At 45.8% G+C, this 25,035-nt stretch overlaps 1 protein-coding gene and 2 long non-coding RNA genes across 4 annotated transcripts; all 3 read left to right on the forward strand.

The window, feature by feature from the left end:
• The first annotated feature begins 1,871 nt into the window (after window positions 1-1,871).
• Window positions 1,872-4,699, forward strand: LOC146235936 (uncharacterized). Its single transcript, XR_014740984.1, has 4 exons — window positions 1,872-2,430; window positions 3,313-3,493; window positions 3,595-3,753; window positions 3,966-4,699. It is a non-coding gene; the product is annotated as an uncharacterized LOC146235936 (long non-coding RNA).
• Window positions 4,700-5,006: 307 nt separating this feature from the next.
• LOC146235937 (uncharacterized) lies at window positions 5,007-6,403 on the forward strand. 2 transcript variants are annotated; one of them, XR_014741043.1, is made up of 5 exons: window positions 5,007-5,221; window positions 5,353-5,458; window positions 5,668-5,773; window positions 5,938-5,996; window positions 6,188-6,403. It is a non-coding gene; the product is annotated as an uncharacterized LOC146235937 (long non-coding RNA). The 2 variants fall into 2 exon arrangements; XR_014741042.1 differs by having other exon boundaries at window positions 5,668-6,403.
• A 13,184-nt stretch (window positions 6,404-19,587) lies between these two features.
• On the forward strand, window positions 19,588-23,986 carry LOC146235938 (uncharacterized). The gene has a single exon (XM_084686295.1). It carries the CDS (start codon window positions 19,835-19,837, stop codon window positions 21,446-21,448), a length of 1,614 nt encoding a protein of 537 aa, XP_084542421.1. The 5' UTR covers window positions 19,588-19,834; the 3' UTR covers window positions 21,449-23,986.
• The last annotated feature ends 1,049 nt before the right edge of the window (window positions 23,987-25,035 follow it).

Below are 25,035 nucleotides of genomic sequence, written 5' to 3' on the forward strand. Positions count from 1 at the left end.
GAGGCTGTGTCGGCTGGCATAAAGCGCCTTGATGACATTGAGGACATTGTTGCTGACAACATTTCAAAGCAGCATGAGCGGACTCGCCGGAGATTGAAGTCAGGTGATCCCAAACCCAATTTCAAAGTTGGAGACCAGGTCTGGAGGCAGAACATAAGGAGCCAGCAGAGAAAGGGTGGCAAGCTCGATGCCAATTTCATTGGCCCTTACAACATAACGGCAATCCAAGGGAAAAGTGCAGATTTGCAAGGGGAAAATGGTGCTGTTTTCCTAAAAGTGAATGTGGATCACCTGAAAATAGTGAAGATGGAGAGGCCATACATACCGCGTATGATAAGCAAAACAGTTACGCCAACCACACCAGATTCAAAACAGGCTGCCACCCCAGCACCTGCACCAGCAGCCACCCCAGCAACAGCAGCCACCCCAGCACCTGCACCAGCAGCCACCCCAGCACCTGCACCAGCAGTCACCACAGCAACAGCACCAGCTGCCACCACAGCACCTGCAACAGCAGCCACCACAGCAACAGCAGCCACCCCAGCACCTGCACCAGCAGCCACCCCAGCACCTGCACCAGCAGCCACCCCAGCACCTGCACCAGCAGTCACCACAGCAACAGCACCAGCAGCCACCACAGCACCTGCACCAGCAGCCACCCCAGCACCTGCACCAGCAGCCACCACAGCAACAGCAGCCACCACAGCACCTGCAACAGCATCCACCCCAGCAACAGCAGCCGCCACAGCACCTGCACCAGCAGCCACCCCAGCACCAGTAGGAGCTGCACCAGCTTCAGCAACTACAATTGACAAATGTATTGATTTTATTATTATTGCATAGCCTACTCACTTTATGTTTTTAAAGATATAAATATAAGTGTTTTGAGAGTCCTGTAAGCAATTGTTAACATGAACAAAAAAACATAGGCTTAAGTAGATGGTAAGACATTTGATAACCTTGGAACCATTTTTTTAAAGTTATTTGAATTGATATGTTCCAGAAGTGAATTATTATTATACGAAAATGTTGGTTAAAAAATGGTTAACTTAATTGATGTTGAATTTCTGCAGATGTGCAGGAGGCCTGGGCGGGGAAACACTCACATTTTATCCTCTCAAAGATTGGGCCATACAAATGGTATTTTTGGGACATTCCAAGGATTGGTCCCAACTAGGAGCTTGAGAGTGAGGTATTATCTTGTCAATATTTTATAAAAACTGATACCTTACTTTCCTCTGGGATCAGTTATGAACTATATATGCATTTAAACAAGAATCAGTTGTCTATTAACAAATGTAATGCATTGTAATGCAATACAGTGACCTTCAAGATCATCCAATGACTCAACTTCAATGTTGTATAAATACAATGTGTCAGTAAATATGGAACTGCATATTTCTCACATATGGTTACTTTATTCTGTCCTTTTCAATCTTTCATAGGCAATTAATGCGTACTTGACAGTGCTCGTGCGGAACTGCAACAGCCGTAATGCAGACGCAGCTGCTGTCATCGACAGCTTTGCAATGACTGCAATATGGGAAGGGAAACGGTCAAGACTTCGGGTATGTATTGGATTGTTATGCATATGATATTTATTTCTCAAGTAAAGCCTTTACTTTCATAATGTCTTCCCATTTCAAGATAGATCCAATGGCACACCAATTGATTGTGGGAATGGTGAATGCGCACCATCACTGGATGTTGACGGTGAGAGTAAATACAGTGTGTACAGTGTGAAACTTGATTTTTCAAGCTCTGTATGAGCAGTTATGTAGGCCTTCCTTACAGTTAACCTACCTTTCAAATTTAAATGATAAAGTATAAATCTTTTAATGCATACACTGTCAAAAATAAAGGTACGGTTGAGGTCCATTTATGTTCTGTGTGGTACAACTGCTGGTGTTGTACCCCTAAAGGGTCATAGTTGATCCATAAGGTACACATTTGTACTTTTTCTAGGTTGAAAGGGTACAAACGTGAGAAAGGGTTCATGCCTGTACCGTTTTTCGAACATTTAGGGTACAATAAGAAAGATGTCAGAGTGTGACCCATGGTGTGACCAAAATTATGTTGGGGGATGGGATGGCTAGTGCCTCAGGGCTGTCAAGGAAATTACGCAGTTATCAAATTCATTACCTAGGATATTAGAAAACAATACATTGAATTAAAATCACTCTGTGAAATCAACAATGAATAGCGATATAAGAATTGGACAGTAAAAAATATTTATCTCCGAGGCAACATTGAATGTCGACTTTTGAATGAGGGAGTTCACACATGCGCAGTGGTTGTAGCACTTTGCCTCTCCCAACGGTCTCTGGCGCGAAAAGTAGAGAACAATGGAGTTTTCAACGGAGGAGCTGCTCCAGAAGTTGAAGGATGCCGGTTTTATTCTGACTGAAGAAGAAACACAAAGATTCAAAGGTAACGTTGATGTTAAGTTGATATAGTGCGTTATATGTTCTTTACAACCTTTTTTGTCATAACGGAATAGACTTTTACCGAACTGAACGGCAAATTGCTAGAGCTAGCTGACGTTAGCATTATTTAGTAAAAAAAAAAAAGCTAGAGCTAGCAGCCATGGGTTAGCTAGCTATCTAATGTCAGTTGGCTAGTTCGATATCAGCCATCTGAAAAAAGCAATTTGCCATCCGATAATTCGGTTGAAGTTATGGCCTGCATGACCATAATGTGTGGCTTAATAGACCATCTCTACTATAACGTTATGTTCATTCAATTTTTGTTACCTATTAGTTACCTCAGTATAACGTTCGTTGATAGCTAGGTCAGTAGGAAATATTTGCCGAAACGGCACTTGAAATTAAAGGTTAGTGTTGTAGTTGATGAAAACATGTTAATTCATTACTAGATCATTAGCGAATTGTGGAGCTGGCGAAGTGCCGTTGTATAGAGAACTGTCTAAATAGGAGTGTTGAGTAATTTTGAGTTAGGGGAATTCTATATTAGCGTTTAACTTTAGTTTGTAGGCTAACTTTAGTTCGGTTAAGTGAATCCGTCGTGTGTGCTCCCCTGCCCCCTCCCCACGTCTTGCGTTGACTTAAGCTCTGCTTTTTAATTCAAATTAATTTTTCGTTTACAGCTGTAGCAAATGTCCTGTCGACAGTAACTTGTTAGGGTTACCTTAGCTATTGATTTGTACAATATTGTATGTTCTTAACTCACCATTGCATGTTAAAGTAACCTTGCTTTTTCTACAGGATGTGTATATTTATTTTCTTTAATTTCTAACCTTAATTTCTTCTGAAAAATGACTCTGTGCATGCCTATTTTGGTTATTCTTTTCAGACAATGAAGTGGATGGAGAGACAGTCTGCTGCTTGACCGAACATATGATGGCATTTCTTTTTTCTGGGTCATTTAAAAAGCAACTTAAATTCAACACATTTGTACAGGAACTACAGCATGTAACACTTACTTTAGTACCAGTGCCAGATGTTAACACTGAGCAACCTTTGACAACAGACAGGTAGGTTTTTTATACTTTAAAGTATGACAATGAATGTATTATTGCCTTGGTTGCTAATTAGAATTGTGTTTTTCATCCCTCCCTTCCCCATCCCTTATTAGAAATGAGGCAAGTGGAAGACTGCCTCTTGGTTTTCTTATTCCTCCTTTCCCGAGAGATCTTCAGACCAGACTTGACAAAAGGGAAGCATGTCAGAAGTCCAGCAAAGATCAACATACGATCCTTCGTGTTCTGTATGAAGCAGTTATAGAACACACAAGGTAAGTCAGTATGTCTTTTATTTATGTAACATGTTAGAAAACCCATGTTTGTTGTCGTCACTATCATTGCATAAAAGTAATATCAACTAGATAGGTATTATGAGGTGAGAAAATGTAAATCAGTTAAGATGCGGGCCAAATGTGTGCTTCAAATGGCAGTGTGTTGATAGAATATAAATGGCTTTATTTCATTAATTTAGTCTTTCTTACAGGTATCTCAACAACATCCCATTTTCATCACTACCATTAGCGCTACAGAGATGTATTGTTAGTGTATATGGAAGTGAAGGCACATTTCATAGCATGCAGCGTGTTTCAGGGGTCATTATTAACAGTGTAAAATATGCATGTAAAGATGTATTCATTGTTGATTATTTGCATGCAGAGAATATTCCTCTTTTTTTCTTAATCAAATACATTTTCAATATTGACACACTGTGGCTTCTTTGTGGTAAGCTTCTTGTCCCAATGTGTTATGATTCACACCTGCATGCATATACAGTCAAAGTTGATCCTCAATGGAGTGTAATAAGACCGGGACAAGAAATTGACTTTCAGTCCTTGGACATGTACAATAGTGATGATAAGTTGTATGTTAGCCTTAGAAACATTTGAAAGTCTTAAAATGATTGTCTTAAAACGGGAAAAGGGTAAAAAGCTGTTGTTCAGTGGAATGTTCTTTTGCATTGATCTATTTTACATTATTAGGAATCCATTGTTATACATTTAATGTGTGACTTGAAAGGTTACCAAGTTAAAATATATATTAGTAAATGTATTGTGTTGCATTTATGTATTTTACATAAAAAAAATGTAATTTTGACATTCTGATACAAAATGTGTTTTTGCTGTGATATTTTCATATAAATTGTAATGTGATACTGACACAATTGTATAGTAATTTACAATTGTATGAGTTAATGTTAAAACTGTAACAAAAGTAATTGATGAATGTAAAAAAAAAAAGATAGAGTTTAAAAAAAAATATTTTTGACTGTTTCTCATGTTGTACTGAGTACAAATTTGCCATCACAAGGTACAAAGTGCTTGTCACTGGGGCAGTACCCTCTAAAGGCCTAATGTGTACCATTTCCAAGGGTACATTTTAGTCCTAGAGCATTTAGGTCCGTTATTGTCCCCAGGGGTACACATTTGTTCCCAAAAGGTACAAACTGTAAGAGAACAAGTATGTACCCTTGTAAAGGGGTACAATTGGTGTACCTTCGAGGGTACTGCCCCAGTGACAAGCTGTTGGACCCCTTAAGGTACAAATTTTGCACATTATTTCTGACAGTGTAGTCTCTCAGAGTTGCACATTTTCAGTTATAACAGATACAGTGAGTTGGGCTTAAAGCATCTTATTTTTCAATGTACAATAGGTCTGGTACCCACAAGAAAATAGATGCCTTTTCTTGGATCCCCTGGGGGAATCTCAAGCTAACCTAAAGAGGTGCCTGGAGACAACCAGGTAAATACATTCAAATTGAGTTTTATAGTACAAAAGTACTAACACTACAGTGTCAGACAGAAATAAGTCGTACAAGATGTTCAATCAATGATTGTGCAACAGTTTTCAAAAGCAATATTTTTATACTTAAGGGCATTCATGCGGAAGAAAGGCTGTAATGTTTCTCGATGGGCATGCAGCACCCTCCCTCATGCACATCAGCAAGACAGCACATCGTGTGGTGTCCTTGCCTTAAAGGTGAATATACTGTACTATACATTACTTAAACAATGTTGTCAACCTTTTCTTATGGATAACTACTTTCATGCATGAATGTTTGTATGTATGTATGAATGTTTGAGTATGTACTGTAATGTTTGTTTGTGGTTTAGGATTTTGGAACTTGTCATCTTGTTAGACTATGTATTTATGTGATCATGCTGATCTATTAATCATTTTGTCTTTAGTTTGCTGAGAAAATAATGAAGGGAGAGGCAATAAACATCAAAACAACACAGAAGGCAGTGAACAAGCTGAGGCTAGATGTAGCCATTGCCCTCCTCCGAGAAACTGGTTTGTTATTGTTTTGGCTGATCGTAGTCAATCTCCAAGCTCTTGGAAGTGCATGTTTTTTAATACAGATGAGAGCATACAGCCAGTGAAGTACAATAATGCAAATTGTATTTTACTGTTAGCTTATTTGTTGGAATATTAATGAATACTGTTTGTCTTCACAGACAATCTCATCAACCTGTGCCCCTACTGTGGTATGGAAGACAAGGATGAGCCACTATGGGTAATGTTTAAAAAAATCATTACATATTTTTCAGTTTTTAGACTTCAAGAGCAGTTTGATTTTTGTGATCATTATAAATTTGTATTTCATTATTACAAAAACTAAATCAGAAACAGTACAATTAACACTCAGTTTAATAGAAGTGATGGTGCCCAAATTAAAGGACTTGCATTGTTAATAAATTTTCTAAGAGCTGCCGCGACATCTGTGGGAGATGGTACCACCACGTGTGCGTGCAGAGACCTACACTGGAGGAGGACTACTCGTACCTTTCGTGCACATAATCCCCCAAAATAAGAAATGTGTTGTCATAAGTTAATTTGTCTGTATTGTTATATATTAGTTTGTGTGTTAAACAAATTTTAATTATTATTTATCTATTTTCAAGTCACTTCAAATGACTTTGTGTAAACATGTTTTTTTAAATGTTATTTAATTTGTTTTGGAATTAATCATTGTTAGGCTGGTTTTAAGCTGGTGTTATTAAAATCATACTTTTGTGGAACAACGGCTTCCTTTATATTTGGGGATTACCTGCATGAGTACGTTTGGAGAGTGTATGCATTGCACAAGATGGGGCTAGTATGAGTAAGCACAGTAAGTTTCAGGCATGTAACACTTTCCTAGTCAGGGTTAGCAGGGGGTGCATTAAGCCTTCGTGAGATGCACCCCCCCCCCCCCCTATTGTCTGTTCTGTATATCCCAGCATCAAATGATTCTTACTGTACAGTGAGGGCACTAGTATGAGTAACCACAGTAGGTTTCAGGCATGTGACACTTTCCTAGTCAGGGTTAGCAGGGGGTGCATTGCACTTACATCTAATGGAAAACCTGCCATGAAATGCTCTCCCCCCGCATACGTTTCTATCCTTCTACGCCAGCATTATGTACATTTAATAGCATAAATTGAATACCAATACATGTGTATGTATAGGGTGGACAGGTCTGAAAACAGAATCGTCCATGGTAGGTGAGGGATTATTATGTTTCATTTTTCATTTATTTAATTGACTTAAACAATAAGAATACTATTTCCTATCTTAAAAAGGGATTTGATGGTTCTTTTGATGTTGATACATGGTTGATACATTGTTTTTAGTACTTGTCTTTTGTATGCTGGGCATGTGAACCTTTGGTCCCTTTTCAGGACAGCTGATAGGCTATTTTGGATCAGAAGGCTGTTGTTTTCGACCTGTCTGAGTAACCCTCCCTACGCACAGACTAACTGAATTAAAATTGCATGCCTTTGAACCTGTACAGTAGTATGAAGAGCCATGCCATGTGAAATACTTCGAACCTGCTAATCATACTGGGGTATATTTCCTCAGAATGCGATGTTGTGGAGCAAGAATGTTGGTTCACGTTCGTAACTATACCGTTTGAATGACGAATTTTAAGAATTTTGTGTTGAAAATAGCATCTGATATTTACACAGATAACAGACATCATTCTCTTGAATTCAACAACAAAGACGGTATAATGTGAGACTTCTGTCCCCCCTTCTTTTGGATGCAATATAAAGACGAAATCCTTCACTCTTTGAATCGCGCGTGCTCCCGCACTGTCGCTATGGTAACCACCACACACAAGCCGGACGCTGATGTTGTTACCTCAATAGACATACCAGCGGGGGCCCGTTCGTTGTAGGGGTTGAAGCTAATTAATCAATTGTCCCTTTAGCCCTTTAACATTAGCGAGCTAACTGAGAACCGCAAATATCGGTTCGTCGACGGCTGATCTGCATCCAAATCATGTGGTTAATTTCAATCAGGTTAAACTTATCAGGGCAAGTGCACGAGCACGTCCTACTTCGAAAGGCAGGAAAGGTCGATCATCAAAACCATGATTTTCTAACGGTATGATGGCGGAAAAGATGAAAGAGAGAGCGGTGATATTCTCGCCATCTGAGCAAACTATTATAATGAGTCTCTAAGAAGACAATAAGCATATTATCATGGTTAGGTCAAACACCGCCACCGCTGCCAGAGTAAGACAGGCAGCTTGGCAAAAAAATTGCCGATAAACTAAATGCGTATTTTCAACTCTTTCAGAATAAATATAAAACAAGGCCAAAGAGTATGTAATTGATACTTAAGCAATAAGCCCCAAGAGGCCGTGGTTTACGCTGATTTTAGAACAGGTAAGGGGAGTTGTTAAACCACGGACTCGCGGGGCTTATTGCTTTTCTAAAACTGTTACTACAAATATTTGATATGGTTTCATCAATAAAACAATTAGAAACAAAATAGTTTAATAATAAACCGTCATTCTTCTGCTACTACAAAGTATAGTTCCTACAAAGTATAGTTCCTACGTAAATCGTTGCCAAGCAACAGCCAGATGGACATCTTTGCCGTCTTTCAATTTTAAATATTCGATGCGCAGTAATATGGAATGTTAAAGAATGTTATGAGGACAACCTGTGAGGTTATGCTGGATTTTACAAAGGCATGGAACGCGATATAGCCAATCACAATCAAGGATGGGAACAACCAGTTTTAGAAAAATTCATAGACACCTATGAGGATATATATAGGCCTACTGAAAGCGCTTATATCATGTACTATCTATGTGTATATGCATGTTGGCCTATGTGTAAATACATCCCTCTTTGATTTCATTGACTGGGACATGGCCAGGGAATATGATGAATTGATTCCTTAGCTGTTAAAGCGCCAATAGCCTACTTTTCTTACAGCAACGCATGCTGTGGCTTTTCCAATGTTTTCTGCATCGCTAACTGTATAAAAATGTACCTGACGCAAAAAAAACCCTCAAGGCTATGCATAGAATCTGAAGCACAGTAAAAGTTTCAAGTAGCTTTATTGTCAATTTTTTCACGTCAAGACACTAAAAAGGAATCGATATGACGTTTCCCACTCTCCCACAGTGAAACATAAAAAGCACAGGCACACAGATAAGACAAGACATTTCTTAAAACATTGCGTTACCAATTCACATACAGCAGCATAAGCTCATAAAGCATAAAGCTTGCTGCGGCGTGTGATATTTGCAATGTACGGTCCGAGAAGGTCTTGCAAATAAATGAGTCCTTGTCGGCTGAATCGATATCGCTCAAACAAGAACTCATCCGTGTGAAATAAAGGATCTTGGCGATCGCAAAGAACTTTATTGGTATGGAAAGCTAGTCGAAGTAGAATACATCTCCTTGGTCAGCTGGGTCTCTCAAAAAGGGAGCTGCCAATTATTTTCTGGGGGTGTGGCAAGCTTATCCAGATACACTTACGTTAGCCTGCTCTGGAGTAGGTTGGTGCTAATTGATATGTTACCATGGTGAAGTTCTGACTCATGACCTTAGTATTTTTTGGGCCTTGCGTACAGCCCTGATCGTAATATGTAAACATTGACTGATGGTAGGGGGCGGGGTTGAACAATTGTAGGTGATTACTTTGGAGTTGTGTATGGCTTGTAGCGTTCCCCAACAGGTGTGCCAAATAGTCTCTAATGAGACCGACGTGATTGGTGGCTGGAGGAACTAAATGCGCAGGGCGGCATTCAACGAGATCCCTGGTTAGTAGCGGGTGCTTGTGAAGGATCCGACGACGAAACCTACAGAGAGGAAGACGATAGCAACGTTGCGATAGAGGAACAACCGGTACATCGCTCTCGACGAGACAACGCCCTCTATTCCCTAGTGATGGGGGAAACAAAGCTTTTCGAAGTAACAAGCTATTTGACACAATTGTCTCGAAAAAGTATCGCTTTTTCGAAGCGTTCGATACATCTTCTCCATAGGGACATGTGCTGGTCAGTTTATGGTATGGCGACTGTATCGAACGATGGAAGGAATCAATTGACGTCAAGTCCTCGAGACGTCAGTCTCATAATCGTCATTGAAAACTTGATAAATAAAGGTTATGTTACAAATATATTATAAACAAGGTAACATCTTTGCTACTTTACGTTTATGATACTTATTTTTAGGTTCTTATAACATTAATTACACATATACTTCAACTGAGTATGGCCTCGTGGTAAGAGGGCAACCCCTCACTCAAACGTAGTGAGATCGCATCCCCTCACCCCGTTTTAGTAGAAGTATATGCTAAAAGAATATATGACTATATGAAAATGTAAGCTAGCGGTTAAGGTTTTGGAACATGCTTTTGCAACCGGGAAAGGGATGGCCACATTTGAAGGCTGGTAAAACTAGAGAAAGATGTAGGCTATGTGCTTGTGTACACCTACTATCTCATATCTGTATCTATCTCTGTCTATCTAGCTCTGGCAATCTATCTGTATCTCTGGTTCTGTCAATGAATGTAGTGTCCTTAAATAGGCCTATGTCTCCTCTTTATAACCTACGAATATTAGTGATGTCTGATGTCTTGTAAGCGTTTGAATAAAACGCCGTTTGTCTCAGCTGCTCGTGTGACGTCCGAAGCATCGGACGTCACTTTGACACTTTGACTCTGATCACGTGGTTTTTGCCCATTTGAAGCCACGCTCGACACGTTTGTATCGGTACAAATTGTTTAGAAAGGTCGATACCGCTTCGTGAGCACGGTATTTAGCGTAACATCACTACTATTCCCACAAAAAGGAAATACTTTTACGTATCTCCCAGTACTGTGAAATGGTGAGTTACTTTCACTACTAGTGCGCGTCCTGATTTTGCTGTCCTCGTCCGCAGTGTTGGGAGAGACATGTGCGAGCCACCGCGCGGAAAGGACTATCTCAGCGGAGCAGCAAATTGGTCGCGGCTAAGGAGTACTGGAACGTTGGGTCATCACCCGGGTAGTGAGTGGTGTATGGACTGGTGGCATAACTGGACAAATCTTCTCATAGCAGTGTTCTACTTTTGTGACTAATTGTTATTTATGCTAAGCTGTATCTCATGCTACTTCCATGGGTGACTTGGGGTTATGAGCCTATCTTCTTTTTGCAGTATAGATTTATGGTGCACGATTACGTTTTTCAGTGTTGTGAATTTGCTGTGGCGTCGTTAACCCTTAAGCTTTTGGCACCAGGGGGGTGTTCCATCAACGTCGATTAAGGAAAAGCGAGACTTAAGTCGCCAAGTCTCACTTACTTTAGCGAGAGTTCCGTTCCATTAAGGTGGATTATTCTAGTTCTACCTACGTAACCAAGGTTCGGGGCTAGCCTGGTCCGTGTCAGGCTAAAAGTCAAGCTAAACTAAAATGTGTTGCAAATGATTTCAAACAAGCGGAAACAGAATCTCAAAAGATAGTTCCACCAAGGGAATTTCAGCTTTCCGAGCATTTTTGTTCCGTCCGTGTTCGGAAACATAAGTGTAAACCTTTTTTCTCACAATGACCCTATGAATTAGGCTAATTGCCGTGTTTCGCTCATCTTTTAATACATAGTTATGTATTGTTAGGCTGATCGAAATAAACCACTTAAGAAATGATGTCACTTTAACTGTTTTCAAAAGTCATTGGATAATTGACATAGGCCTAAACTATAAAAGCAGTGCGTCAAAAGATAATTTATTAATTAGTGCTGTCAGTTTAACGCGTTATTAACGGCGTTAACGCAAACCCAAATTAACGGCGTCAATTTTTTTATCGCGCGATTAACGCTCTTTTTGGCCTAGCAAACTTTGTAGTTTTTTTCACATGCTGTTGCAACAACTGCCGACATTAGAAAAACTACAACACCACACCAGATCTAGCTAGACCGGAAACAAAACAACAGGCACGCCACGCACACTTGTTTAGCTTGCGAGCCGGCTAAAGAGTAGTAGCAGAGCCCGTTTACGGATATTAGACATTCTCTGGTAGTAGGCTAACGTTACGTTTTGCGTGGATGGCGAGCGTGAGACGCCGAAATGGATGCCAATAAGATTCTGAATGGAAAGTTTACTTTTAACAAGTTGCCAAATGGTTCCATTGACAAGACCTTAGTGATCTGTGTGTTTTGTCGTTGTAAACTGAGCGTTGCCTAAGGAAAGCCGGCAGGATTCTAAGAGACTGTTACCACCCATCCTTCAGTCTCTTTACCCCGCTGCCTTCTGGCAGGCGTTACCGCAGCATTCGGTTGTGCACACGCAGACTGGACAACAGTTTCTACCCAAGGGCCATCAGGCTTCTGAACAGACACTGATATGGACATTGATTTACTGCACACTAGTCACTTATACGCTGTCACTTTCAGCTTCTAGTTGTCTATCATTTACATTGCACTACTGTACCTCACTGCACCTCGCCACCAGGCTCCTGTATGGTCATTGACATAGTCACTGATCTGCAATTTTGCACATGCAGTACTGTACTCCACTTAGGTTAGAATAGGTTATAGGATTGAAATAGGTTTTATGTGCATTTAGGGTTAGTATAGTGTATTATTTATTGTTATCTGTAATTTAGGAAGTTTTAGTTTTAGGGTTAGTATAGTCGATTATATATTGCTATCTGATTATTTAGGAAGTTTCACTTATTTAAGCTCAGCATAGATGTAAATTATGTTCTGTGTACTTATATGTTATGTTATGCCAGGTGCTTGCGTTGTCTTGTCTTTAGAATGTCATTGCCCAGTCTGACCTTTTGTTGTTGTGTGTACCTGACAAATAAAAGACTTGAACTTTAACTTGAACTACTAAAAAATACAATGCAAGTCACGTGAAAAAAGGATCCTAAGACTCATACAAAGACGGAGTTGGGAAATGAACGAATCGTTCGTTTCCTCTAGCTGATGTAAACAGAAATCGTCGTCGTCGTCGTCATCTACCGCTTGTCCGGGGATCGGGTCGCGGGGGCAACGACCTAAGCAGGGAGGCCCAGGCTTCCCTCTCCCCGGCCACTTCCACCACCTCTTCCTGGGGGACCCCGAGGCGTTCCCAGGCCAGCCGAGTGACATAGTCCCTCCAGCGTGTCCTGGGTCTTCCCCGGGGCCTCTTCCCAGTGGGACGTGCCCGGAACACCTCACCAGGGAGGCGTCCAGGAGGCATCCTAATCAGATGCCCGAGCCACCTCAGCTGGCTCCTCTCGACGCGGAGGAGCAGCGGTTCTACTCTGAGCCCCTCCCGGATGACCGAGCTTCTCACCCTATCTCTAAGGGAGAGCCCGGACACCCTGCGGAGAAAGCTCATTTCGGCCGCTTGTATTCGCGATCTCGTTCTTTCGGTCACTACCCATAGTTCGTGACCATAGGTGAGGGTAGGAACGTAGATCGACTGGTAAATAGAGAGCTTCGCCTTTCGACTCAGCTCCTTCTTCACCACGACGGACCGATGCAGAGCCCGCATCACTGCGGACGCCGCACCCATCCGCCTGTCGACCTCGCGCTCCATTCTTCCCTCACTCGTGAACAAGACCCCGAGATACTTGAACTCCTCCACTTGGTTCAGGATCTCCTCCCCGACCCGGAGATGGCACTCCACCCTTTTCCGGTCGATAACCATGGCCTCAGATTTGGAGGTGCTGATTCGCATCCCAGCCGCTTCACATTCGGTTGCGAACCGCTCCAGTGAGAGCTGAAGGTCACGGCCCGATGAAGCCAACAGGACCACATCATCTGCAAAAAGCAGCGACCCGATCCTGAGGTCACCAAACCGGACCCCCTCAACACCCTGGCTGCGCCTAGAAATCCTGTCCATATAGGTAATGAACAGAATCGGTGACATAGGGCAGCCCTGGCGGAGTCCAACCCTCACCGGAAACAAGTTCGACTTACTACCGGCAATGCGGACCAAACTCTGGCACCGGTCGTACAGGGACCGGACAGTCCCGATCAGGGAATCCGGTACCCCGTACTCTCGGAGCACCCCCCACATGAGCCCCCGAGGGACACGGTGAACGCCTTTTCCAAATCCACAAAACATGTGTAGACCCGTTGGGCGAACTCCCATGTACCCTCCAGGACTCCGCGGAGGGTATAGAGCTGGTCCACTGTTCCACGGCCAGGACGAAAACCACATTGCTCCTTCTGAATCCGAGGTTCGACAATCCGGCGGACCCTCCTCTCCAGGACCCCTGAATAGACTTTCCCAGGGAGGCTGAGGAGTGTGATCCCCCTAAAGTTGGAGCACACCCTCCGGTCCCCCTTTTTAAAGAGGGGAACCACCAGACTCTGCCTCCACGTCGGAAAGTGTGTTGGTGGAATTAAGGAGGTCTTCAAAGTATTCCTTCCACCGATCCAGGACGTCCCCCGTCGAAGTCAGCAGCGCACCGTCCCCACCGTATACAGTGTTGACAGAGCACTGCTTCCCCCTCCTGAGTCACCGGATGGTGGTCCAGAACCTTTTTGAAGCCGTTCGGAAGTCATTCTCCATGGCCTCGCCGAACTCCTCCCATGCCCGGGTTTTTGCCTCCGCGACCGCCAGAGCCGCGTTCCGCTTGGCCTGCCGGTACACATCAGCTGCCTCAGGAGTCCTACCAGCCAATAAAGCCCGATAGGCCTCCTTCTTCAGCTTGACGGCATCCCTCACCTCCGGAGTCCACCACCGGGTCCGAGGGTTACCGCCGCGACATGCACCGACCGCCTTGCGGCCGCAGCTCCGGTCAGCCGCTTCAACAATGGAGGCCCGGAACATGGCCCATTCGGACTCAATGTCCCCGGCCCCCCCCGAGACATGATCGAAAACAGAAATAACAGAAATGTAAACAGAAATGATTCGTTCATTTCCCGACTCAGTCTTTGGGTACGAGTCTTTGGATCATTTTTCACGTGACCTGCATAGGCTCTGTAGCTTACCTGACCATGTTCACACTTGACTTCTTTTTTCAACTTCCAGCGCCTTTTTTACATTTTCCCCTATGGGAAAAGGAAAAAAGCAGCCGCCTTTTAAAGGTCACATGATATGCTGTTTTTGGATGCTTTTATATAGGCCTTAGTGGTCCCCTAATACTGTATCTGAAGTCTCTTCCCTGAAATTCAGCCTTGGTGCATAATTACAGCCACTACGAGCAGTCCCACAATTAGCTTTCCTCAAGATGCGCTGTTTCTGTGTCTGTATCTTTAAATGCTAATGAGGAGGAAAGAGGAAACCCTAACCCACCATGCGCTTATGTTTACAATGGATGTATCGCAATGGCTCGTACCCCGTTGCTGTAAGATGCCTTGAATTTTCCCAATTCTCATCTGATCACCCTGGTTTGCAGAGGTGCACACGTCATTTCAATGAGGGGAAAGGCGGATATCGTGCGCGCCATAACAACAGCAGAATGGTTATCCAAATAACAAAGACGTGTACAACACTCGCGTTACAGGATGTGTATTCACACACATACTTGATGCTACCTACCGTAGCAGTCAGTAACTCAGCTGTTAGCTGCAGAGGTAATGTTACAGCCACATTCTAAGAGTAGCAAGCTTGGTAACCATATACAGTAAAGCAACAAAATGATAAAGCATTAGTTAACTTACTCGTCCGAGGTTTATAGCTGGACCAAGGAGAATTAGTACTGATCCAGAATTTTATTTCAGCAAGGCCAGCTTTGTATTAGCTCAAGATGAGGAAACAGTCATGGCTTAAATGTTTGGCGCAGACATACAAAACTTTGGGAAGTTGTGTCGGTGCATTTCCAGAGAAAATAAAATTAAGACACTGGGTCTTCACTGTAAAAATACTTTTGTTTTCCTTTGTACATCCAAACTGAGCAAATGCAATGCTTCATTTGTTTGCAAGCCATGCTGTCTCTCGAGGATAAAAACACTTGCACGGTCATAGCTCAGTTTATCATGGGCAGGCCAGATTATCTGGGCGGGCAAAGCAGAGAGAGGGGAGGTAACCTTCCTTCCTTGTGACGTCACAAGGAGCAGATTTCAAACCGAGCGTTTGAGCTTTCATTTTTCCCAAAGGCGGAGAAGAATACCTAGGGCTTGGTTTACACCTATCGAAATTTCTAGCCTTTGGGGGACCAAAGGCAGGCTAGGGGAACTCATATTGGCTGCGTTTCCGAGATTCGATCGTTCTTAAGGACTAAAGAAGGCTCTTAAGAAGGATTCGGCTAAGAAGGAGCGCTAAGATAGGGGTGTTTCCCAGACGCGTTCTTGACTGCCTTCTTAAGATCCTGCCAAAGAAGCCTCTTAAGAAGCTCTTAGTGGGAGCTGTCCACCGCCGTGGTGTTGAAACTAAATCAATCGATGCCAGGAAAATCGATCACCCACCACTTCATCAGTGCATGAATCACACACAACACCGTGTAAGGCCGTAATCATAATACATATTGGGGGAACACATCCCCTCAATATTCAAATCTGGTCAAAATGTCCTCCCCAATATATTGATATAAAAATATAAATATGCTACGCTACGACAGGCAACCACGCACGCTGTCCGAAATTATCATAAAAAATGAAATTCCTACCCCCCAATGTTGACTCCATGGCTACGGCCTTGAGCCCTATACATGATAGCTGGTATGGGTTGTGTGATGGTAGCGGTAGTGGGTTTATTGTTGGGAGTAGGGTAGTGCTGATATCCGTGCTTGGTGACTGGTGGTGACGGCGTAGGGGCTGATAGACATCAAAAGAGATTGACAAGCTCCTCTCTGGTCTGGACACCAGCTTGGTGGAGTGCTGCTCAGGATTCGCGGGGGGCGAGGTTGGGGGCTTCATCTTCCGATGATTCCCCATCTTCATTCTCAGGAGGCCGCTCATCTGCTCCAAAGCGCACTGCTTTGTTTGTGCAGCGAGGCTGTGACAACAATCACGCGGCAACATTTTACAGGTGACAAGCGCAGCCCCCCCGACGAACGATGGATACATCGGAAACGACACTTCCACCTGCCAAACACCCGTTCAATGTGGGTCCTGGTGTGTGTGTGGCCCTCATTGAATCTCTCCTCCTGTGGTGTTGCTGGGTTGATCATCGGTGTCACAAGGTAACTCCGGAGAGGGTAGCCACTGTCCCTGAGGAAGATGCTCCTGCTAAACTCTCCTCTGCCAGCCTCAGCCACAGCTGATTTGGCCCACACAAAGCTGTTGTGTGTGCCTCCTGGCCACCTGGCAACGATGTCCATGATGAGGCCATCGTGGTCCACTGCCACCTGAGTGTTGATGGCAACGTAATGTTTCCTCCCAATCCAGCACGGATCCACTAGGGAGGGATTGTGGATTGGGATCAGTGTGCCATCCACGACACCGATTACCCGGGGGATCCCAGCCATGGCATGAAATCCACTGTGGACCTGGCGGACCTCGTCCCATGTGGTGGGCATTTGGATGTGTCCGGGCATGACGCAGGAGGATCGGTGTCACGGCTGCCACACCCCATGAAACCGATGCCTTGCTAAGGATGGTGCCGTCCCCCACCACATCCAGGAAGCTCCCCACTGCGTAAAAACGCAGCAAGGCCAGGAGCTGCACCTCCGGGCTGAGGGCAAAATTGCAGCGGGTTGCCCTCCGGATGTGTGGTGACACTAGCGTGACGAGGCGTTTGATCTCCATACGGGGAAGCCAGTACCTGGACTGGACAGCCCTGTCTGACAGCACATTCAGTGGGGAGAAGTGCTGACGCACATAGGCATTTATATAAACTATCTGTGCATTTATATAAACTCTTAGCGCTTAAGAGCTTCTTAACGAATCTGGGAAACGCGGCCATTAATTAACCTCATTAAGTGAAGTTTTCATGTCATTTGACCTTTAACCAGTGATTAGTCTTTAAAGACCTCACTGCCCAAGTTTTTCTCGATTTAGAACATATTAGTAAAACATTAAACACGAATCTTGTTCTTACCTTGAAATCCAACGAGACTGTGCCTCAGGCTATTCTTTTAATCTTGTGCCTTCTTTACCAACTTCCAGTGGGACCAGCCTTTGAGAAGAGGCAATTAGCTGCAAGGTGTTTATATCAGGAGTTACCCCCTGCCGTGCAAGGATTCGGACCCGACCCTGGACACCGGAAAAAAGCTGTTGAGATCCTGTTCCGAAGGACCAATATGTTAGGATAATTTCTTTATCAAGTAATGCACAGAGTCGTCGGATTCAAAGAAAGTACAATGGTTTAATGCTTGCCAGCAGTCAACCTAGGTCAGTTTGTTTACGTAAGCCTAGTGTCATCTATAGGTCATCTATAGGTTCTCTGCTGGCAAGGAATGCTAGCACCAGTATTTTCAGAATATAATGTTACATCTTAAATTTCTCTGACAACTTCTCTGCATCATTTTGGTTTATGAAAGGTCATACCTTTGCTAAATTCCTTTATTAATGTGAGAGTTTAAATTTGAAATCTGAGTCCAGCATTACACCAAGACTTGTCACCGCTGGTTTAAGCCAGGGGGTTAAACCTCATAAGCGCAGCTAGTTCTGGCAGGGCAATCGGGCAGCGCGCGTCATTCATGTAACGGGGACGGAAGGCGTCTTACTCCACCTTCCTTTACTCCACCCACTACCACACCCATGTTAGCAGCGCATATCCATTGGGCCACGTCCGATAAGGCGTCCTTAAAAGATGCGCGGATATGCACACACTCACCCCGGTCGTTGTATGATCAGTGCTGCTGCCACTGCTGTTTCTGGTCCCGCGTCTCTTGGTTGTCTTGTTTCGGCTTTGCCATGAGCGACTCCTCTGATTCGGAGCCGACCCGTTTGTTGGGGGTGTTTGGTGGAGGTTCCGATCGATCACCCGGAGGTGCACCCTCCGTGGAACTCGGCGACAACGGGAATGGCCAAGTTCGACGCAGCTCGCGTCTGGCCCAGAGATCGGCTACCATCACTGATTGGCCAGTCCATCGCATCCTCGACTCCCTGTACGACCGGGGTGTGTCACCTCCCAGGGGATGTAATCACGAGGAACTGTTCGTTTTTTTTATGGAGTGCGGCGGTATCGCTCCTCCCGCTCCCCCAAGTGCTCCGGCAGGGAAAGGCAAGGGGAAACGGGGCACCTCTTCCCAACCGGCATCCGGGAAAAGGGCTCGAGTCCAGGGGAGGAGCCCGGCCCCGGCCCCGGCGGCGTCCGCCTCCAGTTCGGATCCGGTGCTGGCGGCCCTGTTGGACATCAAAGTGTCGCTGGCTGACATGGGAGCTTGTGTCGTCGCGTTGGAGGGCAGGTCGGCGACGGCGTTGGCTCCGCAGATTCCCGGGTCCGGAAGCACTCCTGCGGCCTTGGAGTATGCAGCAAATCCTAGGTGGACTCTGGCTTCCGCCTTACCAGCGGCCGCTTCTGGGGCGCCGTTCCTGTCTCCCGCTGCCGGCATTTCCGCCCATCTGAGGAGCCAAATCCTAGCAGGTACCGACGTCAATCTGGTCAAAATACTGCTATGCTCTGCGGATCCGGTGGATAGGCGGGTAGTCGAGTGCGGGGAAGTGTCCGTGCTCCTCAAGGGGTGTGATCCCAGGATGTCCAAAAACCTGACTCTGCCCGAGTTCTACGTGGCTTTCGGCGTATACCGCGACACGCTCTGCGAGGCTTACCCTGAGCGCCGCGTGGAGTTCGATACCTACCTAGCATTGATTTCCGATTTAGCAATGCGCTATGGCGGAACCCTCTTCTACGAGTACCACAAATGCTTTTCTGCCAAGGCGGCACTGTACATCCAAAAATTCAACGTTCGTGTGGATTGGTCGGTGCTCGACCTTGATCTGGTCAGCAGGGTGTTCACCGGGCATGTGCCGATGTGCTGTTCCGTGTGCGGTTCGTTGGCCCACACGGTGAATCTGTGCCCGAGGACTGCATTTGCACCGCCGATCAAAGCAGAGGGGTCGGCCTACGGTGCCTCCACCTCGGGCGGTCAAGCCGGTCGAAGGAAGGTACGGCCCTCCTCGGCTGCAAGCACCTCGCTGTGCATCACGTATAACGAAAGTGTTTGTAGGTATACTAATTGTAGGTTTCTGCATGCTTGCAGTTATTGCGGGGACGCTCATCCCCGATCTGTGTGCCCTCGTCGGGCCCGCCCTGCTCCGAAGGGGAAATGATTAAACATCCGTCAACCCCAGTCAATGTATCGAGACTTTCTGCTGCGTTGGGGAGTCATCCCAATCGCTGTTTTGTGTCTTATTTACTCGATGGTTTGGTGCACGGATTTCTTGCTGGTCTTTGTTATCTGCCTGACGTGAGTCATGAGTGCCCCAATCTGCAAACGGCGATCAAAGAGCCGGCGGTCGTCAAAACGCTCCTCGAGAAGGAAGTGGCTAAAGGGTTTATGATCGGACCTTTTCTCGCGCCCCCTTTCGCCCCGTACCGAGTAAGCCCCATAGGCGTCGCAACGCGCAAGTATTCTGGCAAGAAACGCCTCATTATTGACCTGTCTGCCCCTCACGATGGCGTCGTGCCCAGCATTAACAGTTTGATTCCCCGGGAGCCGTTTTCGCTGTACTACGCTAGCGTCGATAATGCAATCAGCATGATTAAAACCGCAGGCAGGGGCGCGTGGCTAGGGAAAGCCGACATCACCGACGCGTTTAAGGTTATGCCTCTTCACCCCTCTCAGTGGCATTTATTCGGCGTTAGGTGGGGCAGCAAGCTGTACTTCTCCGTCAGGTTGGCATTTGGCTGCCGCAGCAGCCCGCGTATTTTTGACTCGCTGTCGGAGGCGCTGTGCTGGATCCTGGTGAATGTCCACATCCTGCCGTTCGTTTTGCACCTGCTGGACGATTTTTGGGTGGTGGATTTTCCGTCGTCTCCACCCGCTCGCTGTATCTCGGTGTTGAGGGACACGTTTGGACACCTGGGTGTTCCGCTGTCCGCGGAGAAAACCGTAGGCCCGTTTACCTCCTTGGAATTCCTCGGTATCAACCTAGATAGCGTTTCCATGCAGGCGTCGTTACCCGCGGAAAAACTGGAGCGCGTTCGAAGCGTCCTGAAGGCCGCTTCGGGCGCCGCTTTGATGGCTAAACGTGAACTGCTTTCATTGCTGGGACATCTACATTTTGCAATGCGCATCATACCCCAGGGCCGCGCGTTCGTGTCCCGTCTGTTGGACTTGGCTAAAAGCGTGCCTCATCTCCAAGACTGCGTGGTGTTGGACGACGGGTGCCGATCGGATTTGCGTTTCTGGAGCGTGCTGTGCGAGCATTGGAACGGTATCAGTTTTTTCTATCACGATTCCGTGGAGTCGTCCGTCGCTCTCGATTTTTACACCGACGCGGCTCCTTCGGTTGGGTTCGGGGGGTTTCACGGTAACGAGTGGTTCTCCGGAGCATGGACCGCAGAGATAGTCTCTCTAGCTCCAGAGACTTACTCCACTGCTCTACACGAATTGTATCCAATTGTGATTGCTTGTCTGTTGTGGGGGCATTTATGGTGCAGGAAGAAAATAACCGTGTTTTGTGACAACGAAGCTACAGTGTACATCATCAACAAAGGGAGGTCTTCGGTCCCTTTCATTAATCGCTTAGTCAGACGGCTAACGTGGACAAGCGTGCTTGGTAATTTCATATTGCGAGCCACATTCATACCAGGCCTAGAGAACAGAAGCGCTGACGCTCTGTCTCGTTTCAATTTTCAGGAGTTCCGAATGCTGCGCCCTCACGCGTTACCGGACGGGTTGGCGTGTCCGCCTTTCCCCCTGACGGTGCTAGACTAGGCCCGGGTGCGCTGCACATGTATGTTGTATCGGCTGGTGAATACATGAGGAAGGGTATCGCCCCATCCACATTAAAATCCTATGACAGGGCATGGACTCAATTTTCTGGTTTCTGCGCCGCATTCGGCGTGAGCCCTAGGCCTGTGAACATGTCTGTTTTGTGTGCCTTCATAGTTCATTGCTTCGAATCACGGAAGCTGCATCCCTCCTCCATTAAAGCACTGGTGTCAGGCATTCAATTTAACGTACGTTGTTCGGAGCCCTCAGCATGCAGCCTGCTCGGAAACCCAAGTATCCGCCTGCTGATGAACGGGCTGAGGAAGCAGCGTCCGGAGACAAAAGATAAACGCTTACCAATCACCTTACCCCTCTTGCACTCGCTGGTGTCCAATTTGAGACTAGGGTGCTTCGGGCCCTACGTCGACACTCTTCTTGAGGCAGTATTTTTCACGGCCTTCTATGGGTTTCTGCGGTGTGGGGAATTCACTTCCAGGTGTGCCACTTTCGATCCATGTCGTGACTTAACCTTGTCTGATGTTTCTGTGGCCAGTGACATGTTTACAGTTGTTCTAAAACATTCTAAGACGGATGTTGCATGTAGAGTTACCCCCATCGTGATTGCTCGGACTAATTGTGTTTTTTGTCCACTCTCCTCCATGTCCCGATATCTGCTATGTCGCCCATGGGCGACGCCATCCGAGCCCTTGTTCGTCACCGACGAAGGCAAGGCCATGACGAGATCCTGGTTCGCGCAACGACTCCGCGTACTGTGTGCTCGCTGTGGGCTGGCCCCGGAGCTGTACACAGCACACTGCTTCCGGATCGGGGCAGCCACCTGGGCATCATCCAAAGTGCCTACAGCCACTCTGAAAATGATGGGGCGTTGGTCTTCATCGGCGTACGAGCGCTATGTACGCCCCAACGCCTTGGACATCCTCGAAGCCCAGAGGTCTATGAGTTTTGTATGAACGGAGCTTGCGGTCATGTGTAATTACTGCGTTAATAAATGAACGACATTACAGATGGTGGCTGGGTCGGCTTGTTAACCCATAGCAGTAGAATATCTCTTTTGATCTCGGTTCGGGCGTGGTGATCCGCAGACGTGCTCTGATTTGGTAGCTACCAATCAGAATCCATAGTGTCTGAATCGGGATATCTCTAGAGATACCCTGGACTCCAGGGAACGGCGGGTGCTCTGCCGACACATTTGTTATTCATTCTCACATAGGGACACCGATGATGGTTCATGCACGCCTCGCGTACATCTTTGGGGTTGCCGACGGGCGCTAGAGGAATGGGTCTCTAGAGACAGCTGTAACTCTGCCCTGTATGGATGAGAGGTTACCGGATCACTATCATGGTAGAATGTCTCCGTAGATCTAGGCTCAGCACTGGTGATCCGCAGACGTGCTCTGATTCGGTAGCAATCGATCAGAATCCAGCGTCCAAGTCAAGATATCTGCGGAGACACCCTGGATACCGGCCAGGGAACAGCAGGTGCTCTGCTGACACTAGTCATTCTCACTAGATAAACATATCTTCGTGTTCCGGCGCACATGCTGCCTTTGTGTACATCCTGATGGGTTCGCTGACGAGCGCAAGAGGGGCAGCTCTCTAGAGGTAGCTATCTGCCCGATGTCGGATGAGAAGGGTACCGGGGAGATGGTCGGTGTATTTGGCTGGTCGCAGGTTCACCTTCCGTCCAGCACATGGTCTGGACGGGATGTGCGCATGGGACGGCTCGGTAAACCGCACATCAGATGGTATGTAACACGATGGATATGCACACATAGTCTTAGTCATCGTTAATGCTAGCATGACCCCTGCACCCAGAAAACGCTTGTTTTCGCCACTAGTACGTACGTAGTGGGATTTCAGGGGTCCTCCTGCGGTTCAGGAGCAGCGGCGCTCCGCTCTACACATAGTCTGCATGGCGGAGTGGTGGCGTGTGTTGGGGGATTATATCTCTATTGCTCTCTGCCTCATATGTCATGTATGTATGTGTTGCATCGAGGAGGCAGGGAGTGCTTCCCTTAGATCATCCACTCCGCCAAAGTTAAATCTACATGTCCATGTCATGTAACAATAAATGCTTAAATCTAATACGCGATTGTCTTGACTGAAATAAGCGCAGCTAGTTCTGGCAGGGCAATCGGGCAGCGCGCGTCATTCATGTAACGGGGACGGAAGGCGTCTTACTCCACCTTCCTTTACTCCACCCACTACCACACCCATGTTAGCAGCGCATATCCATTGGGCCACGTCCGATAAGGCGTCCTTAAAAGATGCGCGGATATGCACACACTCACCCCGGTCGTTGTATGATCAGTGCTGCTGCCACCCTCCACCGTCCCCTTCTCCCCCATGCTGTCTGTATGTCTATCCATCGGGGGATTATATCTCTATTGCTCTCTGCCTCATATGTCATGTATGTATGTGTTGCATCGAGGAGGCAGGGAGTGCTTCCCTTAGATCATCCACTCCGCCAAAGTTAAATCTACATGTCCATGTCATGTAACAATAAATGCTTAAATCTAATACGCGATTGTCTTGACTGAACTAGATTCTTATTAGCATCTCTGTTTTGGATTTGGGGCAACCTAGTAGGACTTCAGTTTTGTCTTCATTTAATTTAAGAAAGTTATCAGTAATGGAAGTAATGGCTGTTGCATCGTTGGGTTCAGTGGATATATATAGTTGTGTGTCCTCCACATAGCTATGGAAATTGATGTTATGTTATCTGATTATGTCGCAGAGGGGTAACATATAATGAGAAAAAAAGTAATGGACCTGAGCAGCTTCCTAGAGCAACCCCGTAGCCGTTTCTAATGTTCCTTAGACCTATGGTCTTAAACTAACATAAAACTTCCTTCCTCCGATATATGATTTCATCTAGTTCAATACTATGTAACCAGTTCCAACGTAACCGGTAGGAATCGGAATGGATTAGAACTCAGATTTTGGTTCCTCTTAATGTGTCGACTGTATTATTTTCCCTCTGTCGCTCCGAAACTGACATAAAAATATCACACTTTCTCTGTAGTCTACCGTTAGCTAGCTACCGTAATTGTTGGCTACTTTCAAAACGCCATATTTTCCCTCTGGGCTCACCAAAACGGACGTAAAGCACACTAACCATTCACTGCACGTGATCGCTAGTAAACATATTACACTTGCTCTGCTAGCTTTTAGTGCATTTCAAATGCCTAAAGCGAAATGGTCGAAAGTGTGGCTTTATTTCACAGCCAAGGATTCCAACATCGCAAAATGCAACAAAAGTTTGTTTGGTTACATGCAAAGGGGGAAGCACGTCAAATTTATTGAAACATGCAGCGACACACAGAATAATTCTTAAAGCAGAGGGATGCAGCGTGTTCAACAGCTTGCGGATATCATTCCCTGACCCCGGGACAGCCTCCCCAATTTGTCTGCTCATTTTTGTGTACAGGCCTCTTCGACACCATCTGAGAGAGTTTTCTCCTCTGCAGGACATGCCATAAGTCAGAAGAGGTGTCATATCTTGCCAGAGAAGGCAAATATGGTAATTTTTCTGCAAAAGAACTGCTAAAGTTTGAAGCTGGTTTAGT

Source organism: Hypomesus nipponensis, chromosome 22 (genome assembly GCF_054491055.1).
Source record: "Hypomesus nipponensis isolate SF chromosome 22, ASM5449105v1, whole genome shotgun sequence".
Classification (NCBI taxonomy): domain Eukaryota; kingdom Metazoa; phylum Chordata; class Actinopteri; order Osmeriformes; family Osmeridae; genus Hypomesus; species Hypomesus nipponensis.

Excerpts from the sequence above, each read along its gene's own strand:
- LOC146235938 (XM_084686295.1), top strand. The coding sequence starts at position 19,835 with ATGATTAAACATCCGTCAACCCCAGTCAATGTATCGAGACTTTCTGCT.